General features: G+C 43.1%; 1 protein-coding gene across 6 annotated transcripts in view; it reads right to left on the bottom strand.

Moving 5' to 3' along the window:
* Window positions 1–22,750, bottom strand: part of HMCN1 (hemicentin 1) — a 393,372-nt gene that overhangs the window by 297,874 nt on the left and 72,748 nt on the right. For all 6 annotated transcript variants that reach the window (XM_061634028.1, XM_061634030.1, XM_061634029.1 and 3 more), the window contains exons 5-6: window positions 15,903–16,074; window positions 9,809–9,915 (exon numbers count right to left, since the gene is read on the bottom strand). In XM_061634028.1, the coding sequence (XP_061490012.1) occupies window positions 9,809–9,915; window positions 15,903–16,074 (279 nt within the window). The remainder of the gene's footprint in view (window positions 1–9,808; window positions 9,916–15,902; window positions 16,075–22,750) is intronic.

Consider the following 22,750-nt stretch of genomic DNA (forward strand, 5'->3'; position numbering starts at 1 on the left):
TGAGAGCCATATGTACTAACCATGGTTAGCAAAAGAGCTTTGATCCATTTTTAGGAGGGATGGGGGGAAAATTCAATTCAGTTCGCATTTATAGACAGATCTACCAAATTCACACTTTCTGAAACAATATATAAACCAAAACATAGAAATCCTTCAAACTTCACACTTCTTTGCATTTTGCAATACTGTTCTCCAGTCAAGTAATGTGTACTAAAATTGATGTACTAGAGCAGAGGTCACCAACCTTTTTGGACCAGTGCTCTCTCAAATTTTGTTTGCCGCCCTGGGCTCATACTGGGAGAAAGAGTGGGATATGAATCAAATAAATAATTTTTGAGAGAATGCTGAGGGAGCCAGTCACAAAATGGCTACCGTGGGAGTATGGCTGTCATGGAAGGCATGGCATAACACAAAATCATGTTTACTCTAGGAAGGCAGCTATGACCTACTGGTCCTGATTGTGGAGATATAGCTGCTAAAGGCACAAGAACCATGTTTTTCCCATTGCCAACTCTAAACTAAAGCCTAGGCTATCACCCTGTACCCACTTATCTGGGAGTAAGCCCCATTAAACCAAAGAGACTTACTTCTAAAGTAGGCAGTGAATTCTTAATGTGTCCCTGCATATGAGCTCCTACACAGAGGAGGCATGCCTAAGTATCTTTGCAAAGTTTTCACATTTTGCATTTGCCATTTGGGAAGGGGGTTCTTTAACATCCACCTGCACTTATTTCATAGCAATATTTACAAAATAACTTCTGGGGAGTGTCTGATCTTAGACAAACCCACCAGAGGAAATATGCATCTGGGTTGCTAGGAAAAAGGGAAGAGCAAACTACAGAGATTCCAAGGACTATTAGAAAATAACAAGAGAAACAGAAAAATTGCAATAAAGAGAGTGGGGACAAAAACTGTTTATGACTTCAGGGATTCCTGTTGCCTGATGTCCGAACAACTCACTTATCAATCACAGCTCTGATTTTAGTCATTGGTTTTAAAAAACTGATAGGTAGGAGCAACCAGAGTGGCTCATATCACAGAAATTGCTTAGAAGGGTTCCTGCACATTGTCCATTATAACTTTCTTCTTGGAGGGCTAGAGACTTTAAAAAAAACGAAAGCTCAGAGTCTGTGCCCCTGAGTGAGGGCCCCAATGAAGGACTTTGTGAGTGCTATGACACCTGTGGGCCCTGGGCTGGTGACCCCTGTCCTAGGGTAAAGGGCACATAAAAATCCATATATTGGTGAAAATAATAGGCAAAAGTGCATGCAAAGACGCATATATTAGGAGGAATCAACACCAAAATGAATTTTCAGAAGACTTTAAAAAAATTGCAAACTGAACTTAAGTGTGGAAAAATGAGAAACTGAGAGAAACTAAAATTGATAGATTCGTCCATCCCTAAATTCTAGTGATGATTTTTAAAAGGTATTTTCATGTGACTTGATACACCAGAATGAGGAAAGCCATGTGCATTCTAATGTACACCCAACTGAAAGCTATTATGCGCAGACAGAGAGCATAACACTTGGATTTGCATTTGAATGCACATCAGATTTATGCCTGCAGTTCCTGGTCCATTAAACCATACAGGTGCAGAAGCCTGCTTATGTACATGGATTTCAATAGCTGGGTTTATTTATTTATTTTGTATAGCATAGTATTAATAAGCCTCCCTACCATAGCGCAGCATTTTCAGAATAAAAGCAAACTCTAAAAACAGACAAAAATAGAATTTACCAAAGCACAGGGTTGTTTTCTAGAACACCGAATTTTGCTCACTCTCTACCACTCTCCACAGAACTCCAAATATTGTGCCCATCTTTAGTACTATAAACACTATGGCAATACACTATAAAATCAAATCTATGCCCTATTTGAGAGTTTGTGCTAAAACATTTAAACACACACACACATATACAGGGAGAGAGACAGACAGAGAGAGAGAGAGAGAGAGAGAGAGAAGGAAGGAAGGAATAGAAAAGTCAACACATATTGGTTTGCACATCACACTAAGCCAAACCATAACTCAGCACAAACATGTGAGTTCTCAGGCAGGAGATCACAACTGCTTTGCTCTGCTCCAGTGTGTTGCTGTTGAGTCATGTTGACCTAAGGCTACAATCCTAACCCCACTTACTTGGGAGTAAGCCCCACTAAATTTTAACAGGACTTATTTCTGAATTCACATGGCTCGGATTGTGCTGCAAAGTGTGTCATCCGAAATCAGGCTAACGATTTAGCTCTCTCCAAACCTTGGTTATACCTTGTGGTTAGCCTGGAAAGAGCAAAACCGCAAGCCTGGGTTCAGACAACATGGTAAGTCAAGCCATGACCTAGTTCAGCATGATTCAGTAGCAAAACAGCTGGTGAGGAGTGAAGCAGCTCTGATCTCCTCCCTGGGAGTCCATACACTTGCACATTCATGCTAAGCCATGGTTTGGCTTACCGCGATATGTGAACTAACTGCATGCAAAGGAAAAAGGAGAGACAGATATACTACAATTAATTTTGAATCCACAGATTCCTATTTAATCCTCACACAAGGAGGAAGCACTGTTCACTGTATTATTAAATCACATCAAGTTAGAAAAGAACACATGGATCCATAAATATGTAAGTTGTTTTGTCTAGCAAAAATTATGCTTAGCAAATATCAAAAGAAACAGTTGTTTTCCATAAAATTACTGCTTAAACTATCCATTTCTTCTAGGCATCTTGACAGATCAGTGTTTCTTTATTGGAAAGGCCACTATTTATTTCTACTGTTTAGCCTTTCACCTCTGTAAAATCACCACCCAGAGGGTTTTCTGGCATAGGCCAGCTGCTGTCAAGATCAATGGATTAAAGAAAACTATTTCTTTTTTCAAGAGAGTGCCAAAAAGACTTCTGTTATCAAGTGATAATTGGCTGTTAAGTGTTAGTTGGGCAAACTCAGTGACAACATATCCCTTTTATAGTTTTACGCAACATCTGTACAGGAAATTTATAATGGGATGAAACATTTTAAGGAACTTTCCTTTTTCTTCATCAGCAATTCCCAAGCTTGAATACAAACCAAACAAGGAAAGAATATACCATATATAATTATTGGATCCAAATGAATTCCACAAGTATTTCCACATGCTCAAGGGGGGCTCTGAACCTGCATTCTCCAAAACCCATGAGTTAAAGTAAGCCACTTTTGAAACTGAGATTCCTCTCAAAAGCAGTTTGTGATACAGTATGGAGGAGGGGCAGCATGGCGTACAATTCGAACAACAATTTTTAAAACTCACTGGGCATGTCCAGGCGCTTGGATGTACCTGAGGCAGCTCTCTGGATCCTGACTGAGACTCCTGTGTTATACACTTAGGCCTGCCTACTGTACACACAGCAGCAGAATGAGATGGAAATTAGTAGAATCCCAAGATGGTAAACTAAACTACACTATTTAAAGTGGGAGGTCACATTTGAATGCCTCTCTTTTATTTTCTTCTTTTAAAAAAACTAATTGCAAGCAGAAAACTAGCACAGCAAAGAGTGGGCTGGTCTAGAAACTTTTTGCCTACTGTGCTTGTTTTCTTTACTTGAGGGTAGGGATGCAGCCTCTGGTGAGACTGAAAACCTCAGGCTCCCCACCACCACCACCACCGAGCTATCCCTTATCTAACCCCAAAGCTGGAAGAAAACTTTGGATTTGCTTTGTCTCTGCCCCTGCCATGAGTCACAGACTCCAAGCTGGCAGAGAGAGGTGGAAATGTGTTTGCTTGTCCCTGCTCTTGTCGGGTGCTCAGAATGCCCAGTGAGCACATAGGCAACCCAAGCCTCTTCTTCCACCATCCAAGTCTGAGCTGGATTTTTAAAAAATCTAACATCTAATATACCACTATTAGGTTTCTTTAATTTTATCAAAGTGGGTTTAATCTTGAGAACTGCAAGCTGAAGTAAATTTGTGGGAGGTAACTTTCCTGTCACTCCTTCTCCCTTCAGCCACCTGTGCCCTCCAAAAAGATGGAGGGGCAAGGAACTCTCCTGAATGGTTGGAATGTGGTGTGTAGAGGCTGCTGAGGAACTGGCAAAGATCATATGCTCTTGTGCAAAGTGGCAGAGTCCAGTTTTGGTCCTACTATAGCCCCCTCATGCCACAGCCTACACTTTGACCCTCAAGTGAGGCTTTTCAGGAGGTGCATGGGGGAGGAAGGAACCAAAAACAAACCCTCCAGGGATTTCCTTCCAACCCATTTTTATTCCTATAGCTCAAAAAAACATGGCTCAATTCAGATACTATGCCAACCATAGTGTAGAACCCAAACCAAAGCTTGAGCTTTCAAGCACACAAGAAATAACTGGATTATTATCTGACAGTTTTTGTTTTCAGACCTTTCATCACTTCTGTCTCTGTGATCTCTGTGGTACAACAGCCTCTACAGACTATGATTTGTTGACAACACAACAACCACATTTCAGTTTCTTTAACCATAGCTTACGTGATGCCTGAATTGAGCCAATGTGGAACATTGGATACAGATTTGAGCTATTCAGACTTCATGTGAACAATGTTATTTTAGCCTACGCCATGCTAATTTTAGTTTAGCACAAACTTGATTGCAACAGACAGAGAGAAATATGCATGGCTTAAAACTAAATCCTTTCAAACCTCTATCCAACCAAAGTTTTAACAATGCCTAAAAGCTCTCATAAGCATTTTCACAAATAAACAACCCATCTCCTCACAATTAAATCAATTTAAATTAATGTACAATGAAGTAAGTAAAGTCATAGGAATTTGATTCTTCTAAAAAATTTAAAAGTCCACTGGATTTCATGCATATTTGTTATATGTGAAAATGTAGCCTGACTTAGGGTGCTGTTTAGTTTTAAGAAATAATTATATTTTGCTTATATGTTTCTATGGCTACAGATGGCTTTACCTTACAAGAGCTTCCAACAGTGTAACTCATTAAGCTGGATTGATTCTGTCTCTTATTGTTACTCTTCAGTTCACCGGCTGGAATTGGCTTGGGAAGCTATGTGTGAATAACAGCGATAGCTATCACAGTTACCTTCTCAATAAATACAACATTCAACAGAGGACTCTTTTATTCTCAATGGATGCAATCCTGCACATAGTCACAACTGCATAGCTCTCACTGAAATCAGTGGGACATAGGCACATTACCATGTGTGGGACTGTTGCCAATAACTGCAAATACATCCTGTTGATTTCAGATTCATCTCTTTCCCCCACTTTCTCTTCTTAAACAAATGCTCCATTTAAACCTAACTGGCCTGAAAGTTTTTGCACCACCTTCCAATAGAAAGATGAAATAAAACCTTTCTGATGTACTCCTTCTGCCCTTTGGAGGCTGAGAATATACGCAATTGCATGTTTTTTCAACGTGGTGACAAGCTTATTTTCTATCTCCAGGTCTGCAGTTTCTTTCCTTGTTCTACGTAACAAGGGTGAATATGATGAATAATTAGATAGAATGGGTTATGTCCAGTTCTGTTTTGCTCAGCGTAGACCTATTGAAATTAATAGTCATGACTAACTTAGGCGTTTTATTTTTAATGGGTCTACAGTGAACAGAATTTAGCTGGATACAACCCAAAATATTTACTAAAGCCGATATGATCCCACTGCAAATATCAGAATCATTTATTAATTCAAAGTTTGACTATTTAGAGTAATGGGCACTAAGCTTTTAAACATAGACTTCTAGCAGCCCACTAGTATTGCATGCACTTTTTGCAGTCCAGCTACAAGTTTAATACAAATAATAAATGTTCATACTTTTGATCTTGACCAATCTAGGTTTATGGAGTGCAGCGATTCTCTAGCGTGGAGACTCTAGCCAGCTTGCTACTTGCACATTACTGGGACCAAAGTGCTTTACAGCTCAGCAAAATAAATGAGTAAAGGCTATAATGCCAATCAGAAAAATTTAGAAAGTGGCTGTGAAGGATGGGTGTCATAACTGGATCCATGCCTGAACTGTCAATTCTCTACCCTGGGGCAGTAGTGTAGTGGCAAATTCAGAAGTGCAGGGTCCCTTCATGTTAGTCACAGCCATGCCCCTCCCCTTTTTTGCTGCTGAATTGGGAATAAGATCCTTGTTAATGCCTTCTCCCACAACAGACATATCTAGGAGCCAATAAGCATGAAAGGGGAGTGTTAGCTGCTGAGAAGAGTCTTCTCAGTGACTGACTCACCTCCTTTCATTTAGATTGGCTCCAATCTGCAGGAAAGATCTAGGAAGCATGTTAGAAGATTCTTCTCAGTGGCTAACACACTCCCCTTTCATGCCGATTGGCTTACAGGATGCTAGAGACATAGGGACCCTGCTGGGACACTGGTCCCAAAAAAGTGAAGAGTCTAAGACCTCCCAAGACCCTGGACAACTACACCCCTGCCCTGGGGTCCCTGAAGAAAATCATCTCCTGCTGGGAGGAAAGGCGGGATATAAATCAAATAATAATAATAATAATAATCTCACTCTTTTGCAGAACTATTCTTCCTTCTCCTGCAAAAAAGCAGGGTGAGGGGTGAAATTTCCCAGAACATTTTTGGAGGGATGTGGGGTGATTTGCCTTAATTGCTTTTAAAATGAGGCAGTTGGGAGAGGGGTGCTTCTTTTTTTAAAATATATATATATATAAGTATGACAGCACCTTCCAAGTTGCCACCCAGGCCCAGCACTAGCAGTGAACCAGCCGGGCACTGGCTGAGAGCCCCAGGGCTTAGAAAGGTCCCCCACCAGCCAAACCTCTGGTACCACCAATCCAAGCCTCCCCACCAGGGCATGGTATTGCATTAAGACAGTAGGCGGCCATCAAAGATGGGAGCCATGCTTTGCTTCCATTCAAAAGGAGTACTACCACCCACCCATCACTAAAATGCCACCCAGAGGTGGAGGCAGGAAGAACAGTGAGTTGTGTTGACGCTGGCATGGCAGCAACAGCAGAAGGAAAAAAATATTGTGCAGATGCACTCGGGGAATGGAGTGTGAGCGTGTTGAGGGACCACCAGTAGCACCATGCCAAGGGCCCTCTGAAGTCTGGAATTGGCCCTGCTGCCAACTCCATGATACTCTCCTGGCTTGTTGCCTGCCAGTCATGTAGCGATGGGGAGGTTTCTTTTAAAAAAAAAAGTTTTAAAAGTATGTCATGTAACAAGTCCCTCAGAGCCTCTGCAATATGTTCCCTGCCTCTTCCAATTCTCACAGAATCGAGATGCAGAAGCAGAGCAGGTTCAGAGGGAACTACTGCACAAGCCAATTTTAAAGCTTCAAAAGAAGAAGTCACCACCACCCTTTGGCCACTTTGATGAAATGTGGCAGAGAGGCAAGATGCAAGCAAACAGGGAGAACATCAGGGTTACCATTCAGGAGCAGGCACAATGCTTTTTAAAAAGAGAAAAGAGAAGAAGCTCGCACATCTCTCAGCTAACTTGTATTTTAAAAGAAAACTAGGGCAGGCCACCACTGCTCACTGCCACTACCCCTAAAACACTGGGGAAGTTTCATCTTCGTCTCCCTTCATCTTTGGGTGCATTTCTCTCCACCCCACACTGCAGGAATGGTTGAAATCAAATGGGCCAAGAAAAATGGCAGAACACTAGGAACAGTAGTGGTCAGGAGGGGGGGCAGCTGCTCCTCTGCCTTCCCAACAAGGCAGTTGCTGCTGGTAACAGAGGGGCAGTGGCAAGGTAGCAGGGAGGTGAGCAGAGTGCAGATACAGTAGCAGAGCCAATCCAGTGCTCCTGCCACTGTACCCACACCGTGCCAACCTCCCTGCCACCTCACCCCTCTCCCTCTCAGTTGCTGGCAGTGACCCCCGCACTCGGAGGTCAGATGAACGTCACTGTCCCGCTGCTACTGGCTAGAAGGCAATGCTCTGTAAAGGTAATGCATGGCAGGGGTGTCAGGATAATGAAAAATAATGTATAATGAACAAATAAAAGTGCGCTTGAAATTCAGAAGGGAATTAAGTAATATAATAGTTGATAAACTAACATTAACTTGACTTGTTGGAAAGGAAGGCCATCTTTCATGTTTTCTTTTGCATACCCCATTACAGTAACACACCAGAAACAAAATAGCATTTAAGGTTACATTTTAAAGGGTTCAATGGTATTTTGAGTTTTATATACAGGCTGCCATGAGAGTCCCTTTTGGACAGAAGGGCAAAATACATCTTTAAATAAATTAAAATCCGCATGTCCATCAATTAAAACTTACCCTTAGTTAAGAGTGACTCCTACCAATAAAAGTTTTCATTGATTAAACCTTAAAGCTCTACCTTTTGCTGTTGTCATTACAGATTGCAAGTCTAATTTATCCTGCTCTCCTCTTTTTTAGTGCTGGTGCAGATGTAGAATCAGTGTTCTCCTAATGGTTAACTGACTGACAAAGGTTTATAGGATCCTTCTCTCCAGAGTGAATTCACCCTTCACTTAACCACTGTGTATCTTCATAGTTAACGCCTACCTCTGCTGGCATCTTGGACTCCCCCCCCCCCATTAGACCATGGACCCACTTTCCACTTAACACTAAGTGAGCCAATCACAACCCATCACACTATCTCACCAGCCACCATTGACTTTAACTATGGTTAAGAGATACAGCTGAACCAAATTTAATTGTAGTTGAGGTTAACTATGTTACCCACTTAACGAGGACCCTAAATCAGCTTCATAAGGGAACCACATTAGACTTAACTATGCTTAATGTTGGTGGTGGCAGACCCTGGGGCCACAGTTAAGGTGGGAAGACAAGGGATGTAGGGGCAATATATCCAAACAGAAAACCCACTACCAAGTCTACCTGTCCTCCAGATGGCTAAAGACAGCATCAGCAAGTAGTCAACAGTCTTACTGCCCACCTATGTTACATTTTCATTTACTTCAGAGAAGCTCAGTTTTTTCTTCCCTTTTGAGAAACTCAAACAGTTGAGATCCTCCAGATCCACATTTTATTGTACTGCAGAGCTGGCTGTGATATTTAAAGGAGTGTTTCCTACAGTAAGACTGATGTATGTGGGAAGAGGGGAATGTTAGGAGGCACAGCTCAGCAATAGGAGCCTTTAAATAATTACAGCTTACAGGAGTTGGCTTGGGAGGCTATGCATCCTAATAGCACAAAGTAGCAATGGAGTGTGGAATAATTTTGTCATGCTTGTACCTCACTTTTGGAACATTGGCACTAGCCATAATTATGATCTAGAGAGGACTTCACACTATACAGAAGCACACTGCAGACATCTTGTTTGCAAATTATACATATATTTGCTTAATATGCACATCACGGCATTTCTTCTGCTTCACTGGGGTGGTGACAGACCACACTTATGCTTCAGTTTGTCCAAAAGAAGCTAAAAGAAGTGGAATCAAAATTCCTACTCTAGGGCTTCATTTGCTTGAATTCAATCTCCTGTCCTCCTTGCCAGACACATAAATGTTGCAACAGCTTTGATCCCCTGTGGTTTAGCCCCTTTCTGTAAAGAAAGCAGCCAATTCTGGGTTGGCTACCACTCTTCAGAGCCAGGACATGATGGCTTTTGCCCTGTAAGGATTCAAAAACCACAAAGAACCTGAGCCTACTTTCTGGAGTGTCAATATGGTCACAGAATTGTCCAAATGAAGAACTAAAATGATGGGGTTAAATATTCATTAAGTACAAAGGCCCAACTTTAAGACTGTGCCCTAAATGGTAAGAAGGATTATTGAGATAAAATGTTACTACAGGAACCCTGTTACACAACTTTTATATAAAAATGTATCATTCATGTAGGAAATTAACTCCATCATTTCTACAGGAAAATGTACCTTAATTGTCCACATTCCAAGCTCTGGATCTTTGATGTTCACTACCTTTGCAGAATTTTCAATACTAAGTAACTCGTTCAAGCCAGATCCTTTCATTATGGGCTTACCTACGACACAGGTAAAGAAGGAATACGCATTTTATTATTGCCGGTTACCTCAGTGATGCTCAAACCTTTAGCACTTGCCCCCACCTCCACACACATGTTGAAAATCTGGAGCATGATTTATCATCATGGGGCTCAATAGTATGAGATTTCTGTCAATGATAATTGCGGAGAGATTCAGCATATCACAAGCCAGCCTAATCTACCTGTTCTGGCTTTGCCCCAACTTTTAAACATTCTGGCAAAAAGTGGAATTACACATAAACCTGATTCTGTCAACTCATATACATTTCACATTAAACCATCTTGCATAAGACTAAGCTCCTACAATCAGGGCCCTTCCAAAACAAAATGGAGAATGGATTCCTTGAGCTTCAGTGGCTAAGTATGTAATTTTACAACATTGGAAGTCTCTGTTAACTCCAACAATAGACGACATTAGGAACAGGAAAGGGGGGGGGATGCATGCAGCTGACATGAAACTCTGGATAAGCATGATTTCATTTGAAAACACCTCTGGAATTGTCCTAAGAGATAGAAGTACTCTATCTGCAACAGCCATAGTCTTAATCACAATTTCCTGGCATAACATGGAATTTAGCCCTTATTCTGCTACAGTAATCACTAATGTGGTGCCCTCCAGATTGTTGGAAGTAAAGCACCAACTAGCCAGTGTAGTATAGTGGTTAAGGTGTTGGACTATGACCTGGGAGACCAAGGTTCAAATCCCCACACAGCCATGAACCTCACTGGGTGACCTTGGGCCAGTCACTGCCTCTTAGCCTCAGAAGAAGGCAATGGTAAACCCCCTCTGAATACCGCTTACCATGAAAACTCTATTCCTAGGGTCACCATAAGTCGGAGTCAACTTGAAGGCAGTCTATAACCAGAACCAGTGGGGGAGGGGTGATAGGCAATCTATTCTTCCCTCCTGATTCCTTAAGTAACTACTTGCTTGTTTTTCCTCAGGCTACTTCCTCCATTCTCTCTCTTTCTTTGTCAGAGATGCAAGCCTCATGGCTCTACAATGGCCACATGTATGCCTGTAGTCAGAATGACTTTCTTTCCAGTGCACTGTAATGGTTAGGTGTTGGGCTATGATCTGGGAGACCAGGGTTTGAATCCCCACTCAGCCATGACGCTCACTGGGTGACCTTGGGCCAGTCACTGCCTCTCAGCCTAACCTACCTCAAAGAGTTGCTGTGAGAATAAAATGAGGAGGGGAGAACCATGAACACCACCTTGAGCTCCTTGAAGGAAAAGTGGGATATAAATGTAACAAATAAATAATAGTCATAAACCTTACATTTATTTATTCTTTCAGCTACCACTCTTGCCAGACTATTTATTTCTGCACTCAACTGCAATAAATACCAAACTCCAACACAGATGTTGTTGGACTCCAACTCCCATCAGCCCCACCCAGCATGGCCAATGGCCGGGTATTGTGAGAACTGTAGTCCAACAACATCTGGAGGGCCACACTTTCTTCACTCATGCTTTTTAGTCTACAATAGACTCCTGTGGCGATGAGGGACAAGCTAGATGTGACATTATTTACATAGTTTGACCTTCCATTATATATATTTTTTTCAAATAGCCAGCCAGGAGTAAGGAGAGCTGGATCAGAATGATGGTATGGAGGGGAGTTTTAAGCCTTTGCCTCTGCTGTGCTCCCAGTCAGTGTCACCCCCATGTCTGCTTTTTGTGATGAGGAGAAAACTCCCTTTAACATCTGTGGGAGCTTTACTAACATTGTGAATATCTGGTACCAGGGGAGGGGATTCTGATTAGGACAGTGGTGTGGGCAAAAATGCCATGGTCCTGACCTGGTTTGCCCCACTCCCTCCCTGCTGGCTATTAGCAAAACACATAACACAAGGATAAATGACGTGAATAATTTCACATCTGCTTGGGTTGCTTAATTACCTATGCACTGTGTATTTTCATTTAATTGTCTTAAACGTGCTGCCCATTGACTGCAAGATACAATTTTCTGCTTCAGAGAAAAGAGGGCAAGATTCCACAGAATGTTGGCATTACGTTGCTCCTGTGAGCAAGAGTGAGTGCCCTGAAATATCATCTGAACTGGATCAGAGTCGGATTTGACACAAGGAGTTAGCATGGAAAAGTACAAACCACACAACACTGATTCCCAAACTTTTGATAGCTGAGGAACACCTTTTCTTCTAAAATGAAACTGGAGGTGTGCTGTTAAGATTGCCCTGCCTAAGATCTCAATACAGCCTCAGGTCGGTCTCCAGGTGGTCTCTCATCTTCAGCAATGCTCAGGGAAGGACCTTGCTCAGAGAGTTTGGTTACCCCATTTCATCATGGGATCTCTTTCTAAAATAAACTAAAACACAGTCTCCCTATGTATTTCTTCCTTCTTCTTACCCCTTTATCTGCTCCCGGGTCACCACTAGGGTTAACAGCACCAGACCCTTCCCTCTTTCTTCCCTTTCTGTCTTTGTTTTCCAATTCCACAGCCCTCTCTGTGTGGGGATTCGAATCCTTCCCTTACTCCCCTGTCTACATTTCTTTCTTCCTCCTTTAGTGTCCTTCTGTAAGCTTTCCTTGCTTTTCTCACTCCCCTTACGCTCCTGGCTTCAGTGTCTGCAATCCCCTTGCTCCATATCATCACCAATGGGACCTGTCTCTAAAAGCTTCCAGACCTCTCACTTTATCCAGAAGCTGTGCGTGCACTGTTACATCCTTGGGGGCATTGCCCTCACGCAATCCCACTTCCAGTCTGGATACTGCTACATTCCTTCAGACTGGCCAGGGGGTCACATGGAGGCAGCCCACACAAGCACTTTCATTCAAAATATTTACGTTTAGCATGTTTAAGAGTTAAGAACTGCCTGCCCACAGAGGAGCATATTCTGTGGATCCCTGGTATAAGTCATTGCAGCATCTTTTCATTAGTAATGAGTGAACGATGAAGAAACAGAGCAGAATTATCAAAAGGAGGCAAAGCCAGAGCAACAAATCATACAGAGACACAGAAGCAAGAACCTTTCTTGTGGATAGGACCATTGGCCTTGCAGAGGCCTTTCTCTAATTTGTCCCTGCATGATAGAAGATCTCTTGCGTGCCCCAGTACACAGTTTGGAGATTACTGACCAACAGCAGAGGGGGCTAACCTGTGGCCATACACTGTCGGACTCCAACTTCCATCAACCCCAGCCAGTACAGCCAATAGTCAGGGCTGAGGAAGTTGTAGTCCAGCAATATCTGGAGGGTCAATGGTTAGCCACCCCAACCTACAGTAAAAAGGATGGTCCCAAGGTAGTTATAATAATAATAATAATAAAATTTTATTTTTAGGCCGCCTATCTGGCTGAATGAACAGCCACTCTAGGCAGCGTACATAATTAAATTTAAAATACACATATAAATACAATCATAACATATTCAATTTACCCATATTTATACACTATAAAATTAAAATTAACTAGGGATTCTATATGCCCGCTGAAACAGCCATGTTTTTAGTCCTTGGCAAAAACCTGCCAAGGAGGGGACATGGCGTAGGTCGTATGGCAGAGAGTTCCAGAGGGCGGGGGCCACAACCGAAAACGCCCTCTCTCTGGTCCGCACCAGTCTAGCTGTTCTAACTGGTGGGACCGAGAGAAGGTCTTGAGAGGCTGATCTCGTCAGGCGGCATACTTGGTGATGCTGGAGGCGCTCCTTCAGATACCCTGGACCGAAACCGTGTAGGGCTTTAAAGGTTAACACCAACACCTTGAATTGGGCTCGGTAAACAACTAGTAACCAATGCAGATCTTCAAGCACTGGGGTGATGTGATCCCGCCGGCGGCTATTCTTAATCAACCGTGCCGCCGCATTCTGCACCAGCTGTAATTTCAAGGGTAGTCCCACGTAGAGCCCATTACAGTAGTCTAGGCGAGAGGAGACCAGGGCATGCACTACCCGTGGGAGCAGATGAACCGGAAGATAGGGTCGCAGCCTCTGTATCAGATGTAATTGATACCAAGCTGTCCGGCTCACTGCTGATACCTGAGCCTCCATGGACAGCTGGGAGTCAAGAATGACCCCGAGGCTATGAACCTGGTCCTTCAGGGACAAACTAACCCCATTCAGTTCCAGCAGCAAACTAATATTTAAGATGCTAATGGAGACACATGGTCCATTTATAGTATCCAGGATTTCTGTAGGATAATTACTTTATATAAACAAGAATGTTAAAACAGATTTTTTTTACAGAAGGTAGAAGGGCCAGGCCAAGGCAATGCTGCCTGGGGCAAAGGACAAGCTGACACCCTCTCCCAATATGTGGATACAGAAGGCAGCTGTTGAATCTTACTGGCAACAGGAGAGTATCCTCCACGGCATTTGAGAGCAGTAGGGTAGCTTAGGGAGCGTGGGGCAAGCTGTGCATGGCATACTTAGGTCTGTCCTCCAGTCCCTTGACACCACTCCCTGCCCCCACCTCCAGCATCTGCTGCCTAAGGCAGCTATCTCACAATGCCTGATGGTAGGGCTGGTCCAAAGGTGGGGCTGGCTCTATAAGGCACTGGGATTTAAACCTTGAAGACTCTGTGTAGAGAGGGTTACAAATTACTTTGTCTTCTCCAGATTTCTCTTTATGAAGTCTCTATAAAATACTCTGCTGCCTGCCACAATGTTTCTGGGAGGCAGCATGGTCAAGTATTCCATCTGAGTCATTTTTCTCTCTCTCTCCTCTTTTTTAATGGTAAGGAGAATTTTCCTTAGAGAGTGTCTCTGGAGACTAATGCAAGATGGTATTTGCCTGCCATTAAGCCCAAGCTCTGCCAGATGTGCTTTGCTTACTTTGAACATGGATATTGGCTTCAGGTTTTCACATTTTTCTTTTCTTTTTTGCTTGGACTGAGGCAAATCTAGTGGGATTAGGAGAAGAAAGAGGGCCTGTGCTTCTATGTGTTAAAACAAAACAAAGTGGTGTTGCAAAATTACCTCAGGACTTTTGTAGTGGAAGAGCACCCGATCACACATTATGTGGCAAAGCATGTTTGCTGCCTGTAGATTGATATTTGGAGCAGAAAATACCATAAATCCCTGGTTGGCAATTTTTAAATAGCTTTGAAGCAAGTAAGGGATGAGAGACCTTGACAGCATTGGGGCACTCCACCAACACTCCTGTGGGTGCTGAAAAACAGACAAAGTGCTTCAAAAAGGGGTAGAAGCTCTGGCAGAATCCCCTTCTTTTTAAATATTTCAGCATCTTGCTTGGGGAGAGTGTCAAACTACATATTAATTGTGAGGCTAGCAGCATTAGGGGATTTCTGTGCGATATCAGAGGGCTGGTGGAAGGAGGGAGCTAGGATTATAATGGGTTCCTTGAAGGGGTGAGGGAGACAAAACGAGGCAGCATGGGAATGGGGGGGTGAAGGTAAAAGATGGGATACAAAGGGGGCTACAGAATAGGAATGGGTGGTTGCTTCAGAATTGGGAAGAAGGTAAAAAGGGATCTTAGTAGTTGCAATGCGTGGGGGTGGTCTGTATACAAGGGAGTGGCAGGAAAGGGGGCACGAAGAGGCATGGAAATGGGGGTGAAGGTAAATATGGGTGTACAAGGGGGTTGCAGAATAGAAAAGCAGATTCAGAAATGGGGTTGGGAAGGTGAAAATCTAGGGCACTGTTCTTCAACCTTGTTGATTTTGATAGACTATAATTCTCATCATCACTGACAGCAGCCATGGGAGTTGTAGTCCAACAACATCTGGGGACCCAAGGCTGAAGAACAGTGGTCTAGGGAGTTACCATGGGAGGAGTGTTGGGGGGATGGTGAGTGAAGCGAGAAAGCAGGCAGAGCCTCCCGACCAGTAAAGACATATATACTCCACAAACCTGTATTGCTTTCAAGTCACCTAAATCATCATGATTTCCCCAAAACAATCTTGGGAATTGCAATTTGTTGAGATGCTGAGAACATAGATTCAACACCGGCTCTCCTTAGAGAAAGTGATATATTAATATCTCACCTAAAGGATCATAGACTTCAACTGCTGGGGAAGGACCACTCAGTGACACCGTAACCTCTTTCAAGCTAGGATCAAAAGGGATTTGCCACGCATTTACTGCTGACGTCAGGTGGTCCGTAGATAAGAGATGAACTTTGGAAGCTTGCACTGCTTCTTCTACCCATTTCAGCACCTGCAAGAGAAGATAATATCAGTGACAGCTTCCATATTGTAATTTGTTGGATCCGTGTCTTCCTTTGCCAAAACAAGCAAAGCCTTTCCCTTCCACTTTGGGGCTGTTCAGCGTTGATATCAGAGGTCCAACTTGCCTTGGGAGCAGATGGCCCATCATAGGCCTTGTCACAGGATTCTGACCCCTGATTGGTGCCTGAACCAGGGCTGGGTTCAAGACCGGAGCCTCCTGGTCTTTCTCTGATGAGGACTCGTCTGGCTGGAAACTGACAGTTGGGAAGACAAGTGAGCAACATGGCTCTGCCTGTGCTGCCCTGCCAACCACTAGTGCTGTACAAGAACCCAGCTTGCTACCATAAATGCACTTCAACAGGCTTGTGAGAGTTGCCATGTTTGAAACAATCAAGGTATTCAGAAGAGACACATTAGCTACATCTCATAAATCAGGAAAGGAAGGAAGGAACTAGAATGAAAACAATCAATTCAAAGGCACAAGGCAGTTTCCAGGGGAGGTCCATGGCTGGAGGTCTACAACTGTCATAAGCTGAACTTTTTCTGCATATTTATGGACCCCAAAGCAGCCTACTGAATCATCTACCCCTAGGGTTGCTGACCAGTCATTTTCTGGTCCAATCAGTAAAATAATTTTCCATCAGCTAACCAGCATTGCAATGCAATCCTAGGCACTTGTTCTCGGGAGCAAGTCCCACAATATGTTCAGTGGGGCTTTCTCCCAGATAAGTGTGTATCAGATAGCAGCCTTAAGGCCTCAAAAGCCACTGCACACCAGATTATTTCAAGCTTTACTTTGATCCTTCCCTGCTGGACAACTAGCTCTCAACATACTGGTCCACATTGTTTGGTTCTGTCCCTCCAATCCATAGATTCCTCTGAATTTGCCCCTGGACTCCCAGGTTTTGCTCAAGCCTGCCTTAGTGCTGCTTGCCCTGGCTCTGGGTCTTGGCTCTGCTCAAGAGGCCAGTGTTTTTACAGTCCATCTCATGGTTTCATATTTTCCTTGCAGCTGCCAGTGCACTCATTGCTAAAAAGTCTGTGCAAAAGTTGGCAGATTCCAGTGCACAGAGGTTTGTACAAAGTGTTTTTTCAGTTTGGGTTCACGTCTCCTGGGTTTGCAACTCAAGGCTTGAGGGCTAAAAACTTTATCAAACATGCTAGATGTGAAGTCAAAAACCACACTGGCCCAAACCTTTAAAAATAGACTGGAATTCAAGTTCATAAACTTTGGCATGTTACATGCAGCTTTAGATTTCTTTGGTTTTGGACAGGTCTTAGCACATGTGACAGAAAGCAAAGAGGAGTCCTCTCTCATGCTTCTTTGAATGTGCTTAATGATATTAGCTTGAGGAGAGGATGAAATGAATCAAAGAGAACTGGCTCGAGGTCTGAGAAGACCCTGGGAAAAGTGTCCTCTGGTGGGTCTTCTTCTCTATTGGTGCACTTTTCTGGCAACATTGGTAGGCAACACCAGCACTCCAAGCAGCACAGATGCACAATAAACTCCACATCATGAGGACATAGTGCTTCAATGTTGATACAATGTAGTATAAGGAACAATTCATAATAAAAATGGACAGATTCCTCATCTCTACCCATTAAATTCAAAAAGGGCTATATTATCATATGCTTTATTTACTTACTACATTTCTATCCCACCTTTCCTCCAAACCGCAAACTTTTTAGTTCCCGGAGCACCTAACCAATTAGGATCTGTGACTTCGCCGCTATAGGCACGATACATTAGGTGGTTACTACTACTACTACTACTACTACCACTACCAATAATAATAATAATAATAATAATAATAATAATAATAATAATAATAATAATAATAATAATAATTTGTTTACTATGGTGTCATGAGCCAACCCCGGACCCTGTGGAGGCTGGTCCATTAAGGCCAACAGGGCACTGTCCCACCAATCTCAGTCTGCCCTCACCCAGCCCCCTTCTTACTTACATCCAGTCCAGGGGGTGGCATGACTGTCAGCTTCCTCCTCCTTCATAGACTCCATGTTGCCCCTTGTATTACTCATCAGGGGGGAGGATGGGGGCAAACCTAGGATTAGCTGCCTCTGTCTCTCATTGGCTCCAGCTCCACCTACTCTTTGGGCTCCCTGCCTTCCACCCTACCAGAAAAGGCACCAGCCACCACTGTCCAGATCCCACATCTCTCTGAGGAAGAAGAGGACCAATTGCCAATGGGAATGGGAATTCTCAGGACAGTCGTCTCAATTAGCCCAACCACACACCCATGGCTGATACCTTTCCTTGAGGATCTGGTGGGACAAGGCAAAAGGCACTATTTGAGGCCATCTACGAGCACTAGAGTACATAGTTCCAAGACAGAGTATTGTTCCTTTAAATACCTTATAGATCTCCAGCAATCATATGGCATCTCACTACTGATTGCCCTTTGCTTCAGGTCAGTTCTCCCCAAACCGTGCCCAGGGTCCTGTGAGCTCTAAGCATGCCTGGAACAGCATTACTATTAATGTTACTTAGTTTGCCCATGCTGATCTCCCAAGCTGATGTCACTACCAGCAACCTTACTCAAACAGGGCCTGCTTTCTGTGACTCACTGCAATTCACATTATCCGATTAGATTCTAGAGAAGTGACACTGTTGCTATGGGGGATTGAACTCTCACCATTAAAGACTGTTATTCCTAAATGGCAGCAAGACTGTCTTTGATGCAAAAAGGTGTTATCCCATTCAAGGGGGTGGGGGAAAGCATAAAGTATGCAAAAGGTTGACCATGAATCATGCACTTCTCTTGCAAAGAACCAAAGCATTTCCATGATGTTCAAATAGTCTGCAAAGAGACAGGTGATGAGGTAACATCAAGATGAAGAAAGACATTATAATTTGAAATAAAGAAGGAAAATCAAAATAGGTTGCAGCTGATTATTTCTCAGACAAACATGCAATGGACTGCCTTCAAGTCGATCCCGAATATGGATACCCTATGAATAGGGTTTTCATGGTAAGCAGTATTCAGAGGGGTTTACCATTGCCTCCCTCTGAGGCTAGTCCTCCCCAGCTGGCTAGGGCTTGCTCAGCTTGCCACAGCTGCACAAGCAAGCCCCTTCCTTGTCCGCAGCTGCCCACTGGGGGGCAACTGGGCTCCTTGGGACTATGCAGCTCGCCCACAGCTGCACAGGTGGCAGGGCATGTAATCCCTGACCCACTCACTGTGGAGGTGATCTTTAGCTGGTCCTTTACACCCAGGAGAGGGCTTTTTCGATTGTGGCCCCCACCCTCTGGAACTTACTTCCCTTTGACCTTCGGCATGCCCCCTCCCTGCTGACTTTTCGCCGAGCCTTGAAGACCTGGCTCTTCAGGCAGGCCTATGGGATCTCTGGGGTGGGTTAGGTTTTACACTCTATTAATGTAAGATGGTCTTCAGAGGAGATGTTATGATATTAATACTGTGATGATTATGTATATGTTGAGATTGTATTTTATATTGTACGTCGCCCAGAGTGTCCGTTCAGTCGGACAGATGGGCGTCTGATAAATAAAATTTTATTATTATTATTATAGGAGACACGAGCAGGGATTTGAACTCACAGACTCTGGTCTCCCATCCAGGCCCTCCTCCCCACTGTGCTATAACATGCAATACTGAAGTATGGAATTTAAAATGTATTTGACATATGTTTTCAGTTTAAAAGCATGCGACAAATTTTGCTCACTTCCCCTACTCCCATAATAAATGGACTACATTTGCATTCAACTTGCAGAGTTAAAAATGACAGGGGAGAAAGGAGAGTTTATCATGCTACCTACACAAAGGAACAAATTTCATCCAACAAGTTTGAGCCCTTAGATACTATAAATGGTGAATTAATTAGGACCAGTATTAAATAAAGAAAAGTTTAACATGGTTGCAGATCCCCATTTTTTAAAAATAATGGGAAAGGGTTAATCTTCTTGGCTGGAATACAGGAATGCATTATAGGTGGGGCTACCTTTGAAGATCGTCTAGCCAGAAATTCCAGTTGGCCCCCAATAGGGCAGTGAGGTTACTAATGGATATTGGTAGTTAACAGCATATTACATCAGTTTATCATCTGCACTGGCTTCCAGTCTATTTCCAGGACCAATTCAAAGTGCTGGCATTCACATTTAAAGCCCTAAACAGCTTGGAGGATTGTATATTGTTGGTGTTGACTTTTATTTAGATTTCAAGGCAATTTTGTTGTTGCTATGTGCCTTCAAGTCGATTACGACTTATGGTGACCCTATGAATCAGCGACCTCCAAGAGCATCTGTCATGAACCACCCTGTTCAGATCTTGTAAGTTCAGGTCTGTGGCTTCCTTTATGGAATCAATCCATCTCTTGTTTGGCCTTCCTCTTTTTCTACTCCCTTTCTGTTTTTCCCAGCATTATGGTCTTTTCTAGTGAATCATGTCTTCTCATGATGTGTCCAAAGTATGATAACCTCAGTTTCATCATTTTAGCTTCTAGTGATAGTTCTGGTTTAATTTGTTCTGACACCCAATTATTTGTCTTTTTCGCAGTCCATGGTATCTGCAAAGCTCTCTTCCAGCACCACATTTCAAATGAGTGGATTTTTCTCTTAACCGCTTTTTTCACTGTCCAACTTTCACATCCATACATAGAGATCGAAAATACCATGGTCTGAATGATCCTGACTTTGGTGTTCAGTGATACATCTTTGCATTTGAGGACCTTTTCTAGTTCTCTCACAGCTGCCCTCCCCAGTCCTAGCCTTCTTCTGATTTCTTGACTATTGTCTCCATTTTGATTAATGACTGTGCCAAGCTATTGATAATCCTTAACAAGTTCAATGTCCTCATTGTCAACTTTAAAGTTACATAAATTTCTGTTGCCATTACTTTCGTATTTTTGACATTCAGCTGTAGTCCTGCTTTTGTGCTTTCCTCTTGAACTTTCATCAGCATTCGTTTCAAATCATTACTGGTTTCTGCTAGTAGTATGGTATCATCAGCATATCTTAAATTATTGATATTTCTCCCTCCAATTTTCACACCTTCATCTTGGTCCAATCCCACTTTCCGTATGATATGCTCTGCGTATAGATTAAACAAATCTCAACCTGGATGCTATTCCACAAAAGGAGGAAACAATACTGAAAGCCTTGCTCCACTTTGCTGATATTTTAAGGACTTCAAGGAGACTCTCCTACTACAAGGAGTAAAGCGCTCTCTGGAGTAACCTTGTCCCAAGCTGTCTGGGGTCTTATATGTTAGTACCAAAGCCTTGACCTTGGCATGGTAACAAATTGGGAGCCAGTGCACATCCCACAGGCAAGGTGTTAAATGCTAGTAGTCGTTTGCCACCACAAACGGTCTAGTTAGCACATTCTATGCTACCTGCAGTCTCTGGACCAACCTCAAGAGTAGCCCTGAAGGATTAACTACTCTTGGATACACCTGCCAAGACCTGCCTAGTGAGATGAGGTGGGTGGTCATCAGAGAAATTGCTTTTTTGGTGGTCACACCTATGTTAGGATTTTTCCAGCACTAGGTAAAGGCCCTTCTGTTTTCCCAGGCCATTTAATAATGGTGGTTTCAGGCCACTTTAGTTTCTTGAATTATTTTGTTTTTCTCCTTTGCAAGGTTTTAGTGCAGTTTTATTGGTTTTGATTTTATGCTACATTGGGATGGTTTTATTCTGGTTTTTGTTATTGTCTGCTTTCCCCCCCTCCTTGTAGTATTTGCATTGATTGTTCTTAGCTGTATTTTAAATTTGTAAACTGCCCATAGTTGATTGGGTAATATATAAATGCCCCAAACAAAAATTTATTCCAGGACCCAAAGGGCTGTACAACTACTTCTATGTACCCAGTAGGATTAGTGCTTATCAAAACACCAACTCTTCTTTGTCAAATGACAAACTGCTTTTGAAATTCTTGCACAGTGTAAATGCCTTCTGTCCTATGAATGAAGACTAAATTATTGTCTGCATGTCTTCAAACCTCTCTCTCTCTACCCATGAGGGCTAGAAATATGTCAGAACAACATCAAACTCAAAGGTAGGCAAGTTTCCCTGAAGAGGGAATTCTATATGGAGGAGTCCCCTCACTGGATCATCACCTTGTAGTGGTGAGTGGGCTTGCGTGTTCCAATGAACCCTGCAAGCAATGCCGTCAGGAGTCATGTACTCCCACCAGGGTCACCCATGGCTGTAAGGTCAAGCGAGATGAGCTAGACAAAGAACAATCCAAGAAAGTCCTCAACGGCAGAACAGGCAGAGGATAACAATGTGTACATTACAACGGCTGTGAAGGCAGATGAAGGCTGCAGCAGATAAAAGGCTTCCAATCGTCCTGGTATCCATGCCATTGGATCAAAGCCTTTTTCTGTCAAGATTGTGTGTTGATCGTCATGCCAATCTCCCCACATAAAACAAATTCACGCACAGGCGTCTTCCAAACAAAGACCTTATCTTGGAAGACTATCTTACTCGGCCACGAGTGATCGCCAATGAATATGCAGGACTGAACAGGTCCTATCTCCAGTTACAAATATCTGAATCTCAGAAGACGGGGAGTCTCAAAGGAGACCTCTTATAAATATAATGTGTAAGGCAGGCTCATAATGGAAAAGGCAGGCCTTTTCGGTACCCCAGTCCCAAGCAGGTGTGAGAGAATGAATGGAGTCTGC

Source organism: Rhineura floridana, chromosome 6, assembly GCF_030035675.1.
Source record: "Rhineura floridana isolate rRhiFlo1 chromosome 6, rRhiFlo1.hap2, whole genome shotgun sequence".
Lineage (NCBI taxonomy): Eukaryota > Metazoa > Chordata > Lepidosauria > Squamata > Rhineuridae > Rhineura > Rhineura floridana.